Below are 18,462 nucleotides of genomic sequence, written 5' to 3' on the forward strand. Positions count from 1 at the left end.
CATTTTACAAGATTTTGACTTTTTTTTTTCTATTATGATTATTTATATTTAGCAGAATCCAAATGTTTCAACTGCTAATATGAATTGGTTCCACTGTCTGACAAAAATCTCTCTTTTTTGTCATGCTCAAATTGGCCTTGAAATGCCAATCACACCAAAAACCAAAATAACTAATAAATCAACATAAAATTTTAGAAACCAAAACACATTTCCAAAATACATTAATAAAAATATAACTTTTTGGAAAATTTCCTTTTTTTCTTTGGAAAAAAAGCAGAGCTTGGAAAAGACAGCACTATGGGACATTGCTGATCAGATGATGGCATTTGTCCACCATTTGAACACAAAGTTATTAGGCATGAAGTCCTACTGGATATGCTCCATAAAACTTAGGGTGTATTCAGACAGGGAAAATACTTTGTTTCTAATCGAGTCCGCTTAATTTGTTCAAAACGGACCAAAGCTTGCAGACAAAACCACCTGACTGTAGGTCTCATCAGTCATTGGCCAGGAGCTACAACGACAACAAGAGAAAGACAGACGTTATGCGCTTTACAATTCTCATCGGGGCAGTTAACTCTTCAAAACTTTATATTTCAATTACCAGTTTAGAGCGGCAGGAACAACACGTTGTACCTGTTACTTTGGTACGGCGGAGGCACACAGCAAAGCAGTTTACTGGCAAAGAGACGTGTGTGCTTTAACTCAGAGGATGCTAGCAACTGCAGTGATGAGGAAACGTCGGGTATGAAGGTACGCTGATAAGTGTTTATGACATCTAGATTGTTGGGAAAACAGTGAGAAGCAATGTGTGTCACGTTAAAAATTGCTTTGACGAGCCTGCATTCATCCGACCACATTTCAATGAGTTGCTGTGTCTCATCGTTGTGGTTTTATGGCATTTTTTAGAGAATTCTGTTAAGGAACTGCAAGGTAGCTCTTAGGATGACATCACAGCAGCGCGTGCCAAGACACAGAAAAGCATGGAAGAAGTGTTTTCAGCTGTGTTCAAATAAACGTTCTAACAAGTAAACAGTTAGACCTTTTTTTCTGTTTGATGACACGACAATCGTTGCTTCATATTTGTCTAATCAGCGTTGTCTCATAGTACCAACCTTACGTTTTTAACGTATTGTTTTGATTTCAGGAAATTACTTTGGTTTTCTGAAACGTTTCAGTTTTATTTTATTTTATTTGTTTTGATTTCTGAATATATTGTTTTTTATGTATTTTTTTTATTGTCGTCGTGGTCTTTAATATGACTTTACACTGAGTGATTTGCTGGTCTGCTTTGGACTTCAGGGCCACCGTACTAAATAGTAATTTGAGGCAGTAAATACAAAATTTGATGTTGTCAAACTGCTGTAGGTCATCTGAGCAACAGCTCTGAGAAGGACAACCTGGATGTTTGGTTGACGTAAGAAGACGGTTGTCCTCCAGGACACCAAGTGATGAAAATGTAATTAAAAAGAGCTCATCCTTATCTGAGGCTGTGTCACTCTTTAACTCTCTTTAACTCCCCGTTTCTTGATACTGTTGGACTAAGGCAAAAATTTTGCAAAAATATTTGATTTTGATATAATTAAAAAGATAAAGTCTGTTAACACAGCCCTATATACAGGAACTTTAACTGTGTGAGCAAAAAAAGAGGCAGGACACTTTCCATTTGTGCTGATGGATTTGTAAAATATTTAGACCAATTTTGAATTATTTTCTCTTAAACATCAATGAGGAAACCGAGTCAAACAATCCCGCCAGCAGAGAAAAGGTTTAAATATATGTTTTTAAAAATGCAAGTATTCAAACATCGCTCCACGGTTACTGTTCTTCATTTTTCTCTCCTCCTTTCCCCCCTTATTTGCCTTTTATCTAATTAGCCAAAGACCAGTGGGCGGATCAGTTGCAGCAGATGCAAACAGACACACACTGAACACACGCCGTGCGCAGCGGACACAGTTATATATCAGCTCTATTAAAACTTTCACCACCCAGCTCCACCCCCCTCATTTATCTCCTTCCGTCCTCTTAGAAGAATTCAGGCCGTCGTTGGCCCCTTTTTCCACCCCCACCAATTTATGAAGCGTCATACAAGCGTCCCCCTGAGTGCTTTATAACAGAATTATGTTCTCTATCACAACAGAACAGACGCAGCCAAAGCCCACTTCTTTACAACAAATCTGTGAACCCACACTGCTCGGAAAGTCAAGAGCTTAACTTTGCTCCGGGTGAAAAAAGAAAAAGTTTCGATCGCTTTGAATGAGCTAAAGAGAAAAAGTAATGACTTTGGGAAAACGGGAAAAACCATCAATACTGTAGAGAATATTAAACAAAAATACACTTTAACTGGAACCGATTAGCCTAAACCGCCATTGAATCAGCAATTCTAACCTTCATATCCATTTAGCTTCAGCGCATGATCTGCTTCAGTCACATGACTGTCAAAGTAAAGGCTTACATTTTCAAGCAAACTAAGCAAACCTCGGAAAATAGAACAGGTTGATCTATTTCCCTTCAGATTGGGTGATGTGAGTTTGAATGAGTTTTGGAGTTTGATGTTGAACCTGTGTGACAAACTGAAACATCGTGGTGATTTTAAATGTAAAAAAATCCCAATATGTCATACGATTCATTTTTGTGTGTGCAATAAATTAATTAATTAATTGTGATCTGTAATGGATTCATCTAATTAATGTCTTTTCAATCCAACCTAACAGGGGCAGTGAAAAGCCTCGTTTTGAGGTATTTTTGTGTAAATTTGGGACATTGTGGCGCAGCAAAAGATCAAAGTGCAACAAAAATAGTGGCTTTATGAATTTTTTAAATGAGTTTTAAATATCGAACAATTAAGACAAAAAAAAACAAAAAACGAAGAACACAACATCAGGTACACAGCCTTAAAATTGATTTTAAAAAGTATTGAGAGAAGTTGTGAGGGTTTCTAAAAGTCTAAGGCCGAATCCCAAGCCTTCCTCTACCCCTCTAGCTTCTTCCTATCCCTCCAATTGTTGGGGCATTTAGAGGGGTTGGGGTGTCCAAAATTGTTTTATGAAGGGAAAACCCTGCAAGGGTGTTCTACGTCGTGCTTTGCTGCAGAGGAGACACGCTTTTCGTTACACAGGCGTGCTATGAAGCACAGAAGTTTACATGTAGATGTTAATAATGACTTTTTGTGTTTGCATGACTTTTTAAAGCTATAAAACTATTGTTGTTATGCATTTTCCGTGTTAACAACCACGTGCTAAAGCGGATGACCGGCAACTATTGGTGACGTCATCAAGAGGGAATGACATCCGAATTAGAAGACACCATTTTTCTATAACTCTCTTTTAGGAGGCTTTAAATTTCTGGGTCGGAGGAAGCCGTAGGTGAAGAATTCAGATTCGGCCGTAGATTCTGCTTTTCTTGGTCACATGCTTGATTTGCATCACATCAATCCCTCAGCCGGAAGCAGAACCCTTGCATTTGCATTTGTATAAAGTTTACAATAAAGGATAAGCATCAGATCATTTAAAATTTCTTGTTCTTTCCCTTTTAATCTGATCAGCTGAAGCGCATGGATCAACCAATCAAAAGTTAAAGTTCTCCTTTACATCCTCTTTTTGTACACTTTACAAACACAAACCTTTCCACCTTCTCTTAAGGTGGATTGTGCCCAATGCTACATTTTTCAGTGGATCCTTTTACACCAAATGCATCAATCTAATGTGCTTTTCCTCAGATAAAAGAGTGAAAGGTGTAAAGGATTCCACTGAATACAGGTTTATTACAATCAAACACTGCACTCAAACAGAGTCCATCCTTAAAAAAAGAACTAAGAGTAAAAACAATGTCCAACACATAAAAGTGCAAATATAAAATACAAGTATTCATAACTATACTCAGCTCAACTTTTAGACTTTTGTTTCTCAATGTGGCACCATTTATAGATTACTGTAATAGCCAAAGTCATTGTTGTGGCAGATCAGTAGCAATTTGGTTTTAAAAATAGAAAAGAAGTCTCGAGCAAACTTGTGCTTTTGGAGGATATCTCTCCAGCACAGACTGGAATAAAACGTGGATGAGGCTGCTCTGACGTCACCAGCTGATTTGAAGCCTCGGAGTGTGACATCCTGTCATCACTATCTTCTTCTGTAGCCAGAAGTGACAATATTTAGACCAGAATGTTTCCCACTAAATGATGTGTGTCCATCAACTCATGGAACCCATAGTTACAGTGAGAAGGATATGTTTACTGTATACTCATTCATTCTATTGGGTGACTTTATTAGCACACCATCACTTAAAAAGCTTCAAAGCATCAGTTAGAACTAATAAACAGACTTCAAACAGGTTTTTTCTTGGAAGAGGAACCAGACAGGGCTGCCCACTCTCTCCTTCTCTTTTTGCTATATTCATTGAGCCTTTAGCTGCAGCAATAAGACAGAATGAGAGCATTATAGGAATAAAAACCAAACACAGCCATCATAAAATTAGTCTTTATGCGGATGACATATTACTGTTTTTAAGGAATTTACATTCTGTAAATGAAACAGCAATGATCATAAATGAATTCTCCTCCATATCAGACTATTCCATTAACTGGAATAAGTCTGTTTTATTACCACTCAACAGGAATATGGAACAAAGACTCACAATTCCAGTTAAAACAGGAAATATCAAATATCTGGGTATCTACTTTTCCCCCAAACTATCAGAACTGGTGCAGCTAAACCACACCCCATTACTGAAAAGCATACAGGACGATCTAACACGCTGGACCAACCTGCCTCTGTCCCTTATGGGCAAGGTAGCCACGGTTAAAATGAAAATCTTACCCAAAGTTAGTTATCTCTTCTCAATGATTCCCACACAACCGCCATTAAAATGGTTCAAAACATTAGACTCATCCATATCAAGCTTTCTATGGAACAACAAACCTGCAAGAATTAGTCTAAAAACTTTAAAATCTGCAAAAAGCTGTGGAGGATTAGAACTACCTAATTTCCACAAATACTTTCTTGCAAATAGATTACAATATATCTTAAAATGGTTAAAAAATAATCCAGAAACCAACTCATGGTTAGACTTGGAACAGGCGTTATGTGGAAAGATCAACCTGTCACAGCTACCATTTATTAGCCAAACAGTTAAAAAACAGGATTGTTTCAAAAGCATTAATATAAATGCCACCTTAACAGCCTGGTGGGAATTTCTCAAAATATCAAAATCATCAATTCAACCGTGCAAAATGACACCCATCTGGTACAACCCGGACATCCTTATTAACAAAAAAATGATTCACTTCCCAGCTTGGCAAGCAGGGGGCATAAAACAACTAGAGCACGTAATTATTGATAGAAGATTCATAACTCCCCAGGAACTTCAAGACAAACATGGAATAAATAACTTCTTGGAATATCAGCAACTTAAATCAAGTATTACTAAAAAGTATAAAATTAAAGACGACGATTTAAAGCTACCAGATGTAGTTACCACTCTGATTAATTTTTCAATGAATAGAACTCTCTCCAAAATATACAAACTTTTATGTAATTTAGATAACAATATTGCCCTTCCAACAAAAAAATGGGATGCAGATTTGAGCATCAGCACAGATGAAAGCTTCTGGTCAGAACTCTGTCTAAACACCTTTAAACTGACAAAAAGTCCAAATCTGCAGCTAATCCATCTCAAAACTCTTCACAGAATTTACTACACTGGACAGAGGATGTTCAAGATGGGTCTCAGTAACTCAGACATTTGCGAGCACTGTGATAATAATCTACCCGACAGCTACATGCACGCACTGTGGTTCTGCACTCCTGTCCAGGCTCTCTGGCAGCAGGTATGTGCCGATTTATCAGTCTGGCTTAAGGTTTCAATCACTGCCTCACCGTCACTTTGTGTGCTTGGTGACATGAGTGCCATCGATATAGAAGAAGGATTAGCATCTATCATTTTCATAACTCTTTGTATTGCCAAAAAAACTATTTTAATAAATTGGAAAAACAAGAAAAATATAAACATAAGTCAACACAGAAATCTGCTGTTTGATCATATCAGCTTGGAAAAAATGTCAGCCCAAAGCTCAAGTAACTTTGAAAGAATTCAGTCTCTCTGGTCTCCTGTGGTTGACTCCATGACTTAGGGGGTGGAGGGCTTGGCCGTCGCTGCTCCTTGCCCTTCTGCCGTGGTTTGGGGTGGGGGTCGGGGCTTCCGGTGCCTGGCGGGGGCGGTGGGGGGCTCCGTTGGTCGGGGGGTCGGGTCCGGTGCCTGGGTGGGGCGGGCTGGGGCGCTGCGTGGTCCTCTGGGCTTGGGTGTGGGGGTGCGTGGTGGGGGGGTGGGGTGGTGGTCTGGCTTGGCTTGGGGGGGTGGTCCCTTTGCCTGTGCTGGGGGGGGTTGGCGGGGGGCCCTGCTCGGGTGGGGGGGGGCCCAGCAGCGCCGGATGGGCTGCCCATCTGCACCTGGGGCTGGGATCGGCCCTTCCCTGGCTCTGGGACGGGACGGGACAACCCTCTCGGGGCCCCCGGTCGCTCTGGGTGTCACCCGCTTCGGCTGCGGGGTCTGGGGTGGGGTGGGGTGGGGGGCTTGTCGGCCCTGTCCTGTGGGGGGGCGTTCTGGGGGGGAGGGGGGGCCCATTATTAGTACGGGCCGGGGGGGCTAGCGGGTCGGGGTCTCCGCTGAGGCAATCAGTGGTTGCCTCGGCCGGTTGGCCTCCTCGGTCCCGTTGAGGCCTGACCAGAGCTCTTCTAGGGCCGGCGTCTGGGGGTGGGGGCCTGGGCTTGCTCCGGGGGGGGGGGGGGCGACGCTTTCTGGCTCCTCTCTCTTTGTGTGGGGTGGGTGGTGCCGGGCCTAGGGTGTCGGCGCCTCCGGGGGTGGGCCCCTGGGCTGGGTGGCCCTGGCCCCTTTGCTGGGGGTGGGCTGGGGGACGGCTGTTTGACCACCGGGGGACAGTCTACCAGCTGTCCCCAACTTACCCCCTTCCTTATATAACCTCATATTAGGGTGAGGGGGTGGGGGGTCTAGCCTGCGATGCGCCTTGGGGGGGGGCTACTTGGGAGTGGCCCCCCTCCTATGGTTGCCGTATGGAGTGGGCCCCCCCTCTTTCGGTTTTATTTGCACCTTAGACATGTAGGGTCCTTGGTAGGGGGGGTGCTTGGACATCACTGCTAGCAAGCAGCAGATGTCCTCCTGGCACCCTACCCGCCAATTTTAACCGCACCTTAGACATTTAGGGCCCCTTGGTGTGGAGGGTGAGGGGACATCACTGTGAGTAATCAGGAGATGTCCCCTTAGTGCCCTACTCGCCAATTTTAACTGCACCCCCCTTAGTACACACACCCCTCCCCCTTCAATATATACATTCAAACATAAACACACACACATGCACACAAACACCCTCTCAAGCACCCATACACGCACACACATTTTACAAGGAAGGTGGGACCTGGGTCCATCTGTCCCCTACCCCTTCCCTGGTGGGGGGTGTGGGCCCCTTGGCGATGGCGGCCGTGTCCCTTGGGTGCCGGCTCCCTGGGCCCGGCGGTGCTCTCTCCGCGCGGTGGGGGGGTTCATATTACACCTGAGCCAGGGGTGTTCGTGTCCCTGGGGGGTGGGTCCTGGTCCTTGCCCCTGGGCGCTGGGCCCCGCCAAACTTCCAACATGGCCGAGCCTGGTCGGGCCATATTTATAACACCCCTTGTGGGCCGCCCTTTTTTCCCCGGGGTTCCCCCCTCCTGGGCGGGGGCGGCGGGCCCCTGCCTTGCTCCTACCTGGACCAACCGTGGGCCGGGTGGGTGGCTGCCTGGAGTGTGGAGCGGGTCTCCCTTGGGGGGTCCTGGCTCGTACCTGGGGTCGGGGCGGGGGGATGCCCGGAACTCCTGGGTGGTGGTGGGGTGCTCGTCTGGGGCTGTGGGCGTCCCTCTCCGGTGGGGCCCTGCGTTGGGCTCTTCCGGCGCGGCGGGGGGCTGCTTTCCTGGCTGGGCTGGGGCGGCGCTCTCTTTCCCTCTGCGCCTCCCTGCTCTCTGGCTCTGGGGGCCTCGCGGCGGTCCTGCTGGCCCTGGCCTGGGTGGCGGTCTTGGTCGCCCGGGGGGCGGTTGTTCCCTGCCTGTTCCCGTGTGGCGTTGGGGGAATTCCGGCTGCCGCTGCTGCTGCGGCGGGGGTATGGGTGTGGGGGTGGCTGGGCGCTCCTCCTCCTTCTTTTCACATTCCACCATCCATTTTAGAAGAACATAAACACTCACCTGAGCACAGGTGTTAGCTCACCTTTGCACTAATAGTTTGCATGATTGAATGAATGAAAGATTTCACACTAGTTGGTTTAAAGGCATACGTATGCGTTCGTGAACACTATCTGTTTTGTGTGCATGTTGACATGTGGACATTTTTGCGGCTAGCAGGTGTGTTGATAATATTTGAGTGTGTGTGAACAGGCCCCGCCCTTTTTGTACTACATTTGAACCGTACCGTAACGATAAACAACCAGTAAGCCTGTCTGCTCTATGCTGCTTCATGGTCTTACCCCCTTTCCCCTCCGATTATCACCCCCTACCCCCCCCTCTCTCTAACGTCCCTCTCTCTTCTTCCCCTCTTTCCTTTTCCGTCCGGTCCAACACCAAAGATTTTCAAACATGATTGAAATTAATAAAGTTTGGCCTCAATTACAAAAGGGGTTTATTCAGACATACCTTTGGTTTGTCTGAAGATGAATAACCCCTCTTGTTAAAATAAAATATGTCCAACACAAGAGGCCCTCAGCTCTCATCTGTTTGCCTAGCTGTTGGACAGGACAAGTTAAAAAAAAAAAAAAAAAAAAACTTCAACAGATAAAATACAAAATTAAAACGACTCTCGTTCCTTTTATAAATATATTCTAACAGCAAAAAAGCTAATTTAGGTCAGTAGCATTAAAAAAGTGTGGTAAAAAATTATTTTTCAATATAATATCCTGAGGTGATTGATTTGAAAGTGGACATTTTTAATTTTGTATTTGATAACATAACACAGAAAGTAGGTAAGTGAAGCAAAATTGATTATTAGATGCATCAGTTAAGATCCATAAATGATTCTGAATTGCTTTGTGCATTTTAAATAACTGAATATAGAAAAATTAATGTAATTTACCATAAATGTATGAAGCGGAACTTCTTTTACTCTTTCACTCTGACCTTTTTAAAGAGCACTCAAACACAGCTGACGCTGCAGGCTGCGTGTCATTACCCAATCTGTAACGGCTACCTGATTGGTCACCCGCATGCATAAGGAATACGTCAACTTTGTGACAATTAAGCAATTTTATTTAGATTTTCTCTGGAAATTATTTTTTGTCTTTTGTACATTTGTTGTTCCAAGATTGTAAAACTTATAATGACTTGTTAAATAATTAAAATTAAAAATTAAATTAATATCCCGGGAACATTTTCCAACAGTTTTGCCTCCTTTATGACAGTCTGAGTCGTTTAAACAGCAGATACTTTAGCATTCACACTGTTTTTTCTGAGCAACGACGAGCTTCCCACAACTGAATTTCCGTTAATAACATGTCTATGTTAACAAAGTTAATGAAGTGCCAGAAAGTGGCTCAGTATCCTTGTGTACTGGTGAGTAAACGGCTGTCAAATGAAGAAAAAATTTGTAGTCCACCTGTATAGTCTTGATGGTACAATCCTAAATTTTAACATTTCTCTTTATCTTTTGTTTTGTGTCAATATTAAAATAAACTTTTTCATTATTATAAACATTTTTAGGGGTTGTTTTTGTTATTAATATCTGCAGATATACTCTGACTGTAAAATCCTTTCGTGCTTTTGCAATCTTGTAGTCATCGGGTAGCGACTCCGCATAATCCAACAGACCCCAACTTCGCTTGATGCTAATGTTTAGAAGCATTTCGCCTTTTTCAAGGTCGCCAATCAAAAGGTTTGCCGTGTGTATGTTGTGTTGTACCAAGATAAAAAGTTTTTAGGGAACACAACAAACGTGTGAAATCGTACCGCACTCTTCTGTCTGGAGGAGGAGGAGCAGAGAAACCATCCAATGCTCCTGCAAGGAGTTAAAAAGAAATCCTATTAAAGCTGATCTTTTAATAAAAATTAGCATTATCATGTTCTTAAAGGTTGTGGAGTTCAGAGAAAAAGAATTTCTTTGTCTTTTGTAGATTCAGTGAAAGATGATGATCACACAAAACATTTTTGAAGTCTCAGTTTTTATGTTCTTAATAAAAGTTACAACAAAATTAATCTTCTCTTTACTTAAGAATGTAAAAATAAGTAACATTGGTCTATTTGTATTGTATTGTATTATATAAAACCTTTTTTAAATGCATAGATTCAGGACGCATTGATAATTGTGTCATAATTGAATTGTTGCCTCTTGAATTGTGATTAAATCATGAGGTATCTAAAGATTCCCACTGCTGACATTCATTCATTTTCATTCATTCATTCATCTTCTTCTTGAAGAATGAAGAATGAATGAATGCTGACATTATCTTTCAAAAATAAATTTATCAAAAGGGAATCCGTCATTTAATTAATTCTTATTCGAACGCTTTACAAGGGTGCAACATAGAGCCATAAAAATTAATCAACTTAACCGATTTATATTCCTACAATCTAACCAGATCGATCTGATTGAGGAAAGATGTTCTGGATCTATTTTAGGTCAGTGAATCGGAACGTTCAAAATGAAACACTGTCGACTAGGAATTGCACCAGCAACCACAAATTATGACACAAATCAAATCATGGTTTAGAATGAATCGTTACAAATTGTGCAATGTGTTTACCTTTCATATTCGTCATTTTTGAAACAAATCCTTCAGATTTTGCTTCACTTCTATGAGTAAAAGCTGCCATAATGTTTCCAAATGAGTGTACGTAGTATGTCTGTCATTTTGACATGTGCAGTAAGCTGTCGATACAAAGTCCTGCTAACCTATAGAGGAAGCCTTCCGGTAAGTACTGTCTGACTTGATGAATCTTTTATGAAGCTGGATTATTGAGATAATCCATCTGAACACAGTTTATTTAAATGTTGTTTTTCTTTCTCTTTGTGATATATTTGTTTCATGCAGGTGAGAGATTGATTATGAAGAGATGCAATAAATATTATCACAGAATCCACTCTAGGATTCCATCTTAAGTTTACAAACACTGTGTCCCCAGTTTTAATTTCCGACAGTTATTATGCTTTTGCCATCATTTTTCCCAGATGTTTTCCTGTGAGCCATGCTACCAAATGTTCCCTTATTTGTCATTTCCCTGCCCTCTACTCTGTTTCAGAGTAGATAAATGTGAAAATATGTGGAATGAATACAGATAGAATTCAAATCTGTTAGAGAGGCAGTCGTCCCAGGGAAAAGGAGAGTAAAGATACACCCCCAAAAAATTGTCTAAAACGGAGAACTGATGACTTAAAAAACTGGGAATTTTCTATTCACCTGATTAAAAGTGGATCCTCTCATGTCATACCTTGTTTGAGCCTACTTCTCTTTGACCAATATTTTTCATTTTGGGTAAAGGGGATCACAATACAGCATGGGCATGCCTATACAAGCATCAAACATAGAACAAGAACACTTTGTTACAAGTACAGCGTTCCCTAGTTTATTGTGGGAGTTACGCTCTAAAAATAGCCCGCAACAGGTAAAATCTGCAAAGTAAAACTCCTCACTACACACTTTATACACTTTTCTCAGAAAGACATAAACATGTGACTCTCTCCCATTTAAACTCTGAAAGCTCAAACCTTCAAAGAAGGAAAAGTCCAGTTTCATAGAATAAAAACAAGTTTTGGTAAGAACGCATTCTCTGCTGAAGACACAGGACGGAAGAGATTGACTGACAACACTCTTCAGCCAATCAGGAAACAAAAAAATATAAATGCAAAACAGCAAATCCCCAAAAGGGGAACCATGATTTAGCGAGGCTACAATGTACTGATGCACTTTTTCAGGAGACTCCAAGCTAGCTCGCAATCTGGATTTAAGAAGCAGCTTGTTCAGAAAATCCAGCATCTTTGTATTCACTAAGATAGCCTAAGTGAAGTGAAAAAAACAAAAGCTTATAGTTGAAAGTATTTAATTGAGAGAAAATAATAAACTGCATCCACTGCAGTTTTGTACAAGTGTGGTTGGTAAATGAAAAACAACTCTGCTGTCTTTCACAACCAAAAGTGCTTCCTGAATATCTTGATAAGTAGATAAAAAAGAAGTGGTATTCTTATTCCCACATAGCACCTAAAGGGATACCAGGGGAGTATACAAGCTTTTTTATTTTATATTAGGTGTAAAAGCAGCACATTAGAAAAGACTGGCCTTTATCTGCATTTGTTTCAGGATGCAATGAAAAACACCACATTAAAATGACTTTAAACACTTTAAAAAGTGCAGTTTATGTGAATCCCAGAAACATTGTGGAGAAGCATCCTGATGCCGCTGATGACTCACACCTGTCTCAGTCAATCCAGCACACCTACACTAACGGAGCTTAGTTACAGGAAACAAAGGGAAAGAAACAGAATAAACTTCCTCTGAGCTCCCCTGTTGGGGGGGGGGCACTGAGAGTGTGCGGGCGATGCGATTCACCGTTATTGTGCAACTGTGTGCTCGTTTCCTTAACCCAATCAAATACCTCATACGTCAAAGCAAAGAAACAGGACGGTGAAAGTGAGCAGAGATGGTTTTGTTGATCGCCATGAAGCCCCATGTTTAGTCTTGGTCAAAACTGCCTTTATGGGTGGATACGGGTGGTAATGAAAAATGGGTAGCACACTTCCACAGGTGGCCCAAATGAAATATCAAGGTCTTAGACCGTTTGGAGAGTTCGTAGGGTGAAAATGTTCAACAATATTCTTTTATAGATGCTGCAAGTGACAGCTCGTAGTGAACACTCTAACATGTAAGGGTAAGTAAGACTGAGGTGAGCCTCAGGTGTGTCGTACAAATTTCTAAATTTTTAACTGGGGGTTGATCAGTATGGATGCTGCAGGTTTTTGGGTTGTCCGTGGGGGTGGTAGACATGAGTTGTTAATTCTTAAAGAGAGCACAGGTGTCTTGCAGTTCCCTTGAGGGTCATACGGCCGCCTCATGGGTCCATGGGGGGTCGTAGACTTGAGTTGTTACTTCTTAACCCTTGTGCTATCCTATGGGGCCCAGGTGACCCGATCCATACATTGACGTGTTATTCCTAATATGACAAAGGTGGATAAAGGTGGAAAGATTTCCTGTAATCCATGGACACCAGTGAAGATCACAAATCATTGAAGAAAAAAGGTTCAGTGTACTGTCTAGTGGGTCTAGATGACCCAACTCCCAACGTTAAAGTGCCTAGGATAGCACAAGGGTTACACAATCAGGGCGTAGTTTGTGTGAGCATCCTACTATCGTCCTACGGGCACTTCCATATCACGTGCACACCCCGTGCATGGGCATTTTCTGTCAGAAAGGGGCAAGTAAACCCACCTTACTTATGGTCACATTCACACCAGTCGCGAAAACTGGCATTCAATCCACCACTTTCAATGAAAAGTCTTTGTAAACACCTGTTCAGACGTCGCTACGCTGGTTTATAAGTCCATTCTCTGGCTCCACTTACAAACTGGGCATTCACTGAACACACACTGAAAGTTCAACCAGCTGAATTTTTGACTTCTTGAACGTCAAACAGCTGAACTTTGACCAATCAGGGACTTGAATTACATAGTGACGTGTGGATAGTGTTCTTTTCTAAATTAATAATTACCATTTGTGCACGGCTGAAATGACACCAAGTCTTTTAGGTATCACAATAGAGCTGAGAAAGAAAAAGCCTGGAGCAAGATTTGCACCACTTTGACATCTCGCACTATGCCTCAGCCAACTGTGGGTGGCAGACATGTGCTACTAAACAGAAAAACAAAAGAAGAAAAAGCCTCTCCTACTTATCCAGTGCTGGTCCGGTGTGAAGACCACAGGCTTAATGCACGTTCATGACACCGCGTACAGTGCATTCCTGAATGCGCAACACATGCCCGGTGTGAATGTAGCTTCAAGGTACCAAACAACAGCATCGCCTGTACGTCACAAGTGGGTACAACTCCCATTAGCCTTATGAATACTTCGCAATACACTTACCACACACACGATAAGGGTACGTTCCATTTTCATGACGTCGCATAAGGTGGCTGTACGACCCTCAAGGGAACGGCAAGGCACCTGTGCTCTCCTTAAGAAGTAACAACTCATGTCTACGACTATGCTGCAATCTGATTGTTTGACTCCGCCTCCTCTTACCCTCCCTCCGCCCCAGTTCCATTTTCGGACACAGATCAGTTTAGACACAAGTTTCTCGCAAGCAATGTGTCAGAATTCAGAGCGCAGTTGTAGCGCACTTGTGATATGCGCTAGCAGATTCGAGCACACACAGAAGCACATTTGAGCAGTTGTAATCACAGATTTGAAGTTGTAACTCTAAATGAATACACGCAAATGGAAATTTGTCAGTTCACAGCAGAAGATTTTTACCCACAGATACAGATTTTTGATGCACAAGTATTCACATTCTATATTGCAAGTTCTCAAATCAAATCTACAAGTGCGTTCTTTTTGGAGCATTTTTACCTTCATATACAACCCCCAACGGACCCAGACAACCCAAAAACCTGTAGCACCTGTACTGATCAACCCCCAGTACAGGGACACACGAGAAAGACTTTTACGATTAGAAGACGGTATTCATGTTACAGTTCATCTACAGTTTAAATGTTTCAAGAAGGCATCTGATTTAAAAAAAAAAAAAGAAGAAGAAGAAGAAAAAGCTCAAGCCACTACTATTGTAAATATCTATGTTTGGAATTAGACAGCCCCAATACAAGCAAACATTTTTACAGACAAAAAAGTTCCTTTGCACATTGATGGACGCTTGTCTAGGTGGAAACAAAGAGGCAGAGTGTCCCTTTCAACCTTCAAACGGAATTGAAAAACAGTGAACTTAATCAGCCATCTTCTGTTTGAATCTCCGGCACAGACATTTAATACGCCAAAGGAAATGTGAGCAAACACATTGGCAAACTTTTTCTCACATTCTTTTACTACAATTCCGGTTTATAAATCTGCATCTTACAAATACTTCACTAAAAAATGCACTTACGTCCTATTTGCCAGATTCAGGATGAGAAAAAGCACTTGAGTTTGCATTCAGAGCTTTGGCTTCTTCGTGCGTTGCATGTGTCTCGTCTTCAGGAGCCGGACTGTGAAAATGACCTCCTCTGGAGAAGGCTTGAAGCTGTGCCGTTATTCATCTCTTATCAGAGACTGATAAGAGGGACTGGACCAATTAGGAGTAAACTATTTTGAATTCTGACTGCCAGGATGGGGCATCTGGAGGATTGCTTATTACTTTAAAGGCGTTGTTTACAGTTTTCTCTTAAAGTTCCCAGCTGTCACAGCACCGTAAATTGGAGAATAAATCTTTGATATAAAGAAGAAAAATCAAAGTAATAACTGTACACGCCTGTAAGGAATTCTCAACTTTGACCATAACTCCGTATTATTTCATTGTTCCTCTCTTTTCTTGTAGAGATTCTTTTATTTTTGCTCCTTGTTGGTAACCATTTATCTCTTCTAATTTTAATGGAGAGCTTCAGCAGAACACTAAATAACAGCTGGAAGGTAGGACTAAAAGAGCGGCCACCGCTCTCGCTGCTCCCCATGTCTGTGCCGTCTCCTCTCCACCGCAGATGGAGGGCTCTTCTCCCTCCTCTTCCTCCTCTCCGTCCACCCGGTTCTGCTGGAGCTTTACTGACATGAACTCATCTGTCTAAACCACGTTTAGTTGAACTTGTTTACTTTTCTTAAAACTCAACCACGCTGATCTCAGACGGTGAAAGGTATAAGCGGAACAATACTGCAGATTTGCAAAACTAAACAACAACAACAACATTGACAAACACATGAGTGCATCCAGAAAAAATATCAAATACCTTTTTATTCCAACCCAACAAAATGAGTTTGGGTTAATCAAAAAAAAAAAAAAACTGAGTAAAATGTTTTGTGTTAAAAACGTTAACAACAAAAGTGAATATGAATTTAAACGTGTTGGTCCAAGCTGATTCCATCTACATTTTAAAGCAAATCCTATTGTAATAATGACATGTTGCGTGGCAGCCGTGGTGTAGAGGCAGAGTGGTCGACCTCTTAATGGAAGATCGCAGGCTTAGTTTCCACTCTGCGCCAACATGTGTCGAAGTGCCCTTGAGCAAGACAGTGAACCCCATATTGCTCCTGTTGGTTTGGCTCCTGGGTAACAGCATTCGGCAGTAAAGTCAATCGGGTGAAAGTACTTAGAGCCTTCTAAGAAGTATAACCAGACGCCAGTTACCATATTAGATGCTACTTTATGATGTGTCTAGTTCTTATTGAACAAAAAGACTCAGAAACATTCCTAAAAACTGATGCCTCCTCTATTTTTATTTAAAATTACTCTGTTGGATTATTTAAAAAAAATATCTGGATTTAATTTTTAAAAATTACAGGTTTTCTTGTTTTATGAAGACAAAGCCAAGCAGAAAAACTAAGATTCATTTGGATTGTTTTCATTGAAACACATCAGACAGAGCTGCAGTAAATATTTACTATCTGTAAAAACAAGTGAGTCAAAACAGGAAATTATTGTCTTTTAACTTGGAAAGCAATAATATGCACATTTTATATCAGTAAAACCAAATTTAAAAAAGATTTTTTAGGAACTTCGGTATCATTAGCCGTTTTTCTTCCATCTCCTCACATTTGAAGCATTTTTCATAAGAACAAACACCAACTCAGCTAGAATCACTGATTTCATTACAACCTTGCAAAGAAATAACAGGCACAGTGAAGGGAGAGTCCAGGATCTTCCGCCCACATGCCAAAGTGATTAATATACAGCAAATATAACAGAATGTGGTCAACTACCAGCAAAATGATACATTTGTGAAAAAGAATGCATAAGAACCTCTGATTTTTATTGCTCTTGTACGTGAAAGACAAGGAAACATTAGCTGTTCTTTTTGTTTTAATATAATGTTTTAAAAAATAATAAAATTAATATTTGAACAAGTAAAAAATAAGGAAACTATAAGTTCCATAGAGTCCGTTTTTCTGCCTGATGAGTAACTCTGGATGCAGCTCTGCTTTAAACAAGAATTATTACTATCCATTATAGCAGAGTGTCCATCTGATCCCATAATGAATGTCAGATTATTTTATCCGATTGTAAATAATTAAAGCAGCAAACTGTTCAATGTCACCTCTGTGAAGAAGAAACTTTAGGATCACTTCCACAGCAAAGAGGAAAACGACGCGTTCGTTTCTCTTTTGTCTGGAAAAGCTCACATTTCACGCAGAGCGCAGACTCACCCACTATCAAGCACAGCAGTGTATGTTTCAGCAGAGCCGTGCCCATCCTGTACAACGATCCCGCTGAAGTTTAGTGAGGGAGGTGGGTCAGCGTGGAGCTCAGAATGTCAGATCATCCACAGATCCATGAAAGCGGCAGAGCGCGGCGTGGCGCGGAGCCTCCACCGGATCAGCTGCGCAAAGCGCTCCGGGATGGAAGCGTCCTCTTTTTTGTTAATTCGCTCGTGCTTCGTTCTCCCCCGAGTCTTCCTCCTGCCCCGTCACCCCTCGCATTTCCCCCCAATGTAATACATGCTGAGCTGTAATTGTCTCTCTTTACCAAGGAACCTGCGGGCTTTCAGTCTGAAAAGTTGTGCGCTCCAGGACGCGCCGGTTTGGAACCAATGGAGCAGAGATTGCGAGACACGCAGGGAGGGGGGTCGTTATAGAGAGGCAGTGACGAGGAGGCGGTGCAGCGGCAGAACTGTTAACTGTAGTTCTCCACAGGTTAATCGATGCAATGCTGAGTTAAAGTCCCGTGGGAAAAAAGAGCCTCAGATTCCCGCGCACACTGGAAGTAAAACATCAAATACACCACCTTTTCCACTTACTGTTCGGAATAATTTGTTGCTTCACTTAAGCCTTTCTTAACTTTCAGCACATTTTTAGGAATATTGTCTAAATAAAAAAAACCTTCATAGTTATGCACCTTATTAATCTCAATTTCTACTTAACCCAGATCCCTGCAGAGGATGATGTGAAATTTTAGGTTCACCATAAAGATCTTTCCCATGGAAAAATCAACTGTTCAAAGTTTTCAGACGGTGCCATCTAGTGTTCACATACGTCATTGCTTTGCCCTTGCTCATATCAGATGAACTGGGAGCTCACCACCCCAGCCCACCAGCTCTAAGGGTGAGCAGCTCCAGAAGGTCCAATCTCCCCTCGATGGATGAGTTTCAGAGCTGAGCAGTATAGAGTCAAAACCGTCTGTCCAACTAGATCTACCTGGTATACCTCTCAACCTCCCGCACAAAATCAGGCTCCTTTGCTCCCGGAGGTGACAAAATCAAAGTTCCATGACCAGGGGGTGGTTATGGAACCCCTAGTCTTGCTTCAGTGGCACCAAT

The 18,462-nt window shown here is 42.0% G+C and overlaps 1 protein-coding gene across 4 annotated transcripts in view; it reads right to left on the minus strand.

Annotated features, from left to right (window-relative positions):
- The window catches only part of ramp1 (receptor activity modifying protein 1), a 71,092-nt gene extending 53,342 nt beyond the window's left edge, over positions 1 to 17,750 (minus strand). Inside the window, exons 1-2 of one of the 4 annotated variants that reach the window (XM_078939475.1) lie at positions 17,354 to 17,471; positions 9,972 to 10,020 (exon numbers count right to left, since the gene is read on the minus strand). In XM_078939475.1, the coding sequence (XP_078795601.1) occupies positions 9,972 to 10,011 (40 nt within the window). In that variant the 5' untranslated portion in view covers positions 10,012 to 10,020; positions 17,354 to 17,471. Of the gene's footprint in view, positions 1 to 9,971; positions 10,021 to 17,353 lie in introns of all 4 variants that reach the window. The other 3 variants (XM_004081990.5, XM_011489960.4, XM_078939473.1) reach the window with 3 other exon arrangements.
- Between the last annotated feature and the right edge of the window lie 712 nt (positions 17,751 to 18,462).

Source organism: Oryzias latipes, chromosome 21 (genome assembly GCF_053564925.1).
Source record: "Oryzias latipes strain Hd-rR chromosome 21, Olatipes_Hd-rR_3.1".
In the NCBI taxonomy this organism is placed as follows: Eukaryota; Metazoa; Chordata; class Actinopteri; order Beloniformes; family Adrianichthyidae; genus Oryzias; species Oryzias latipes.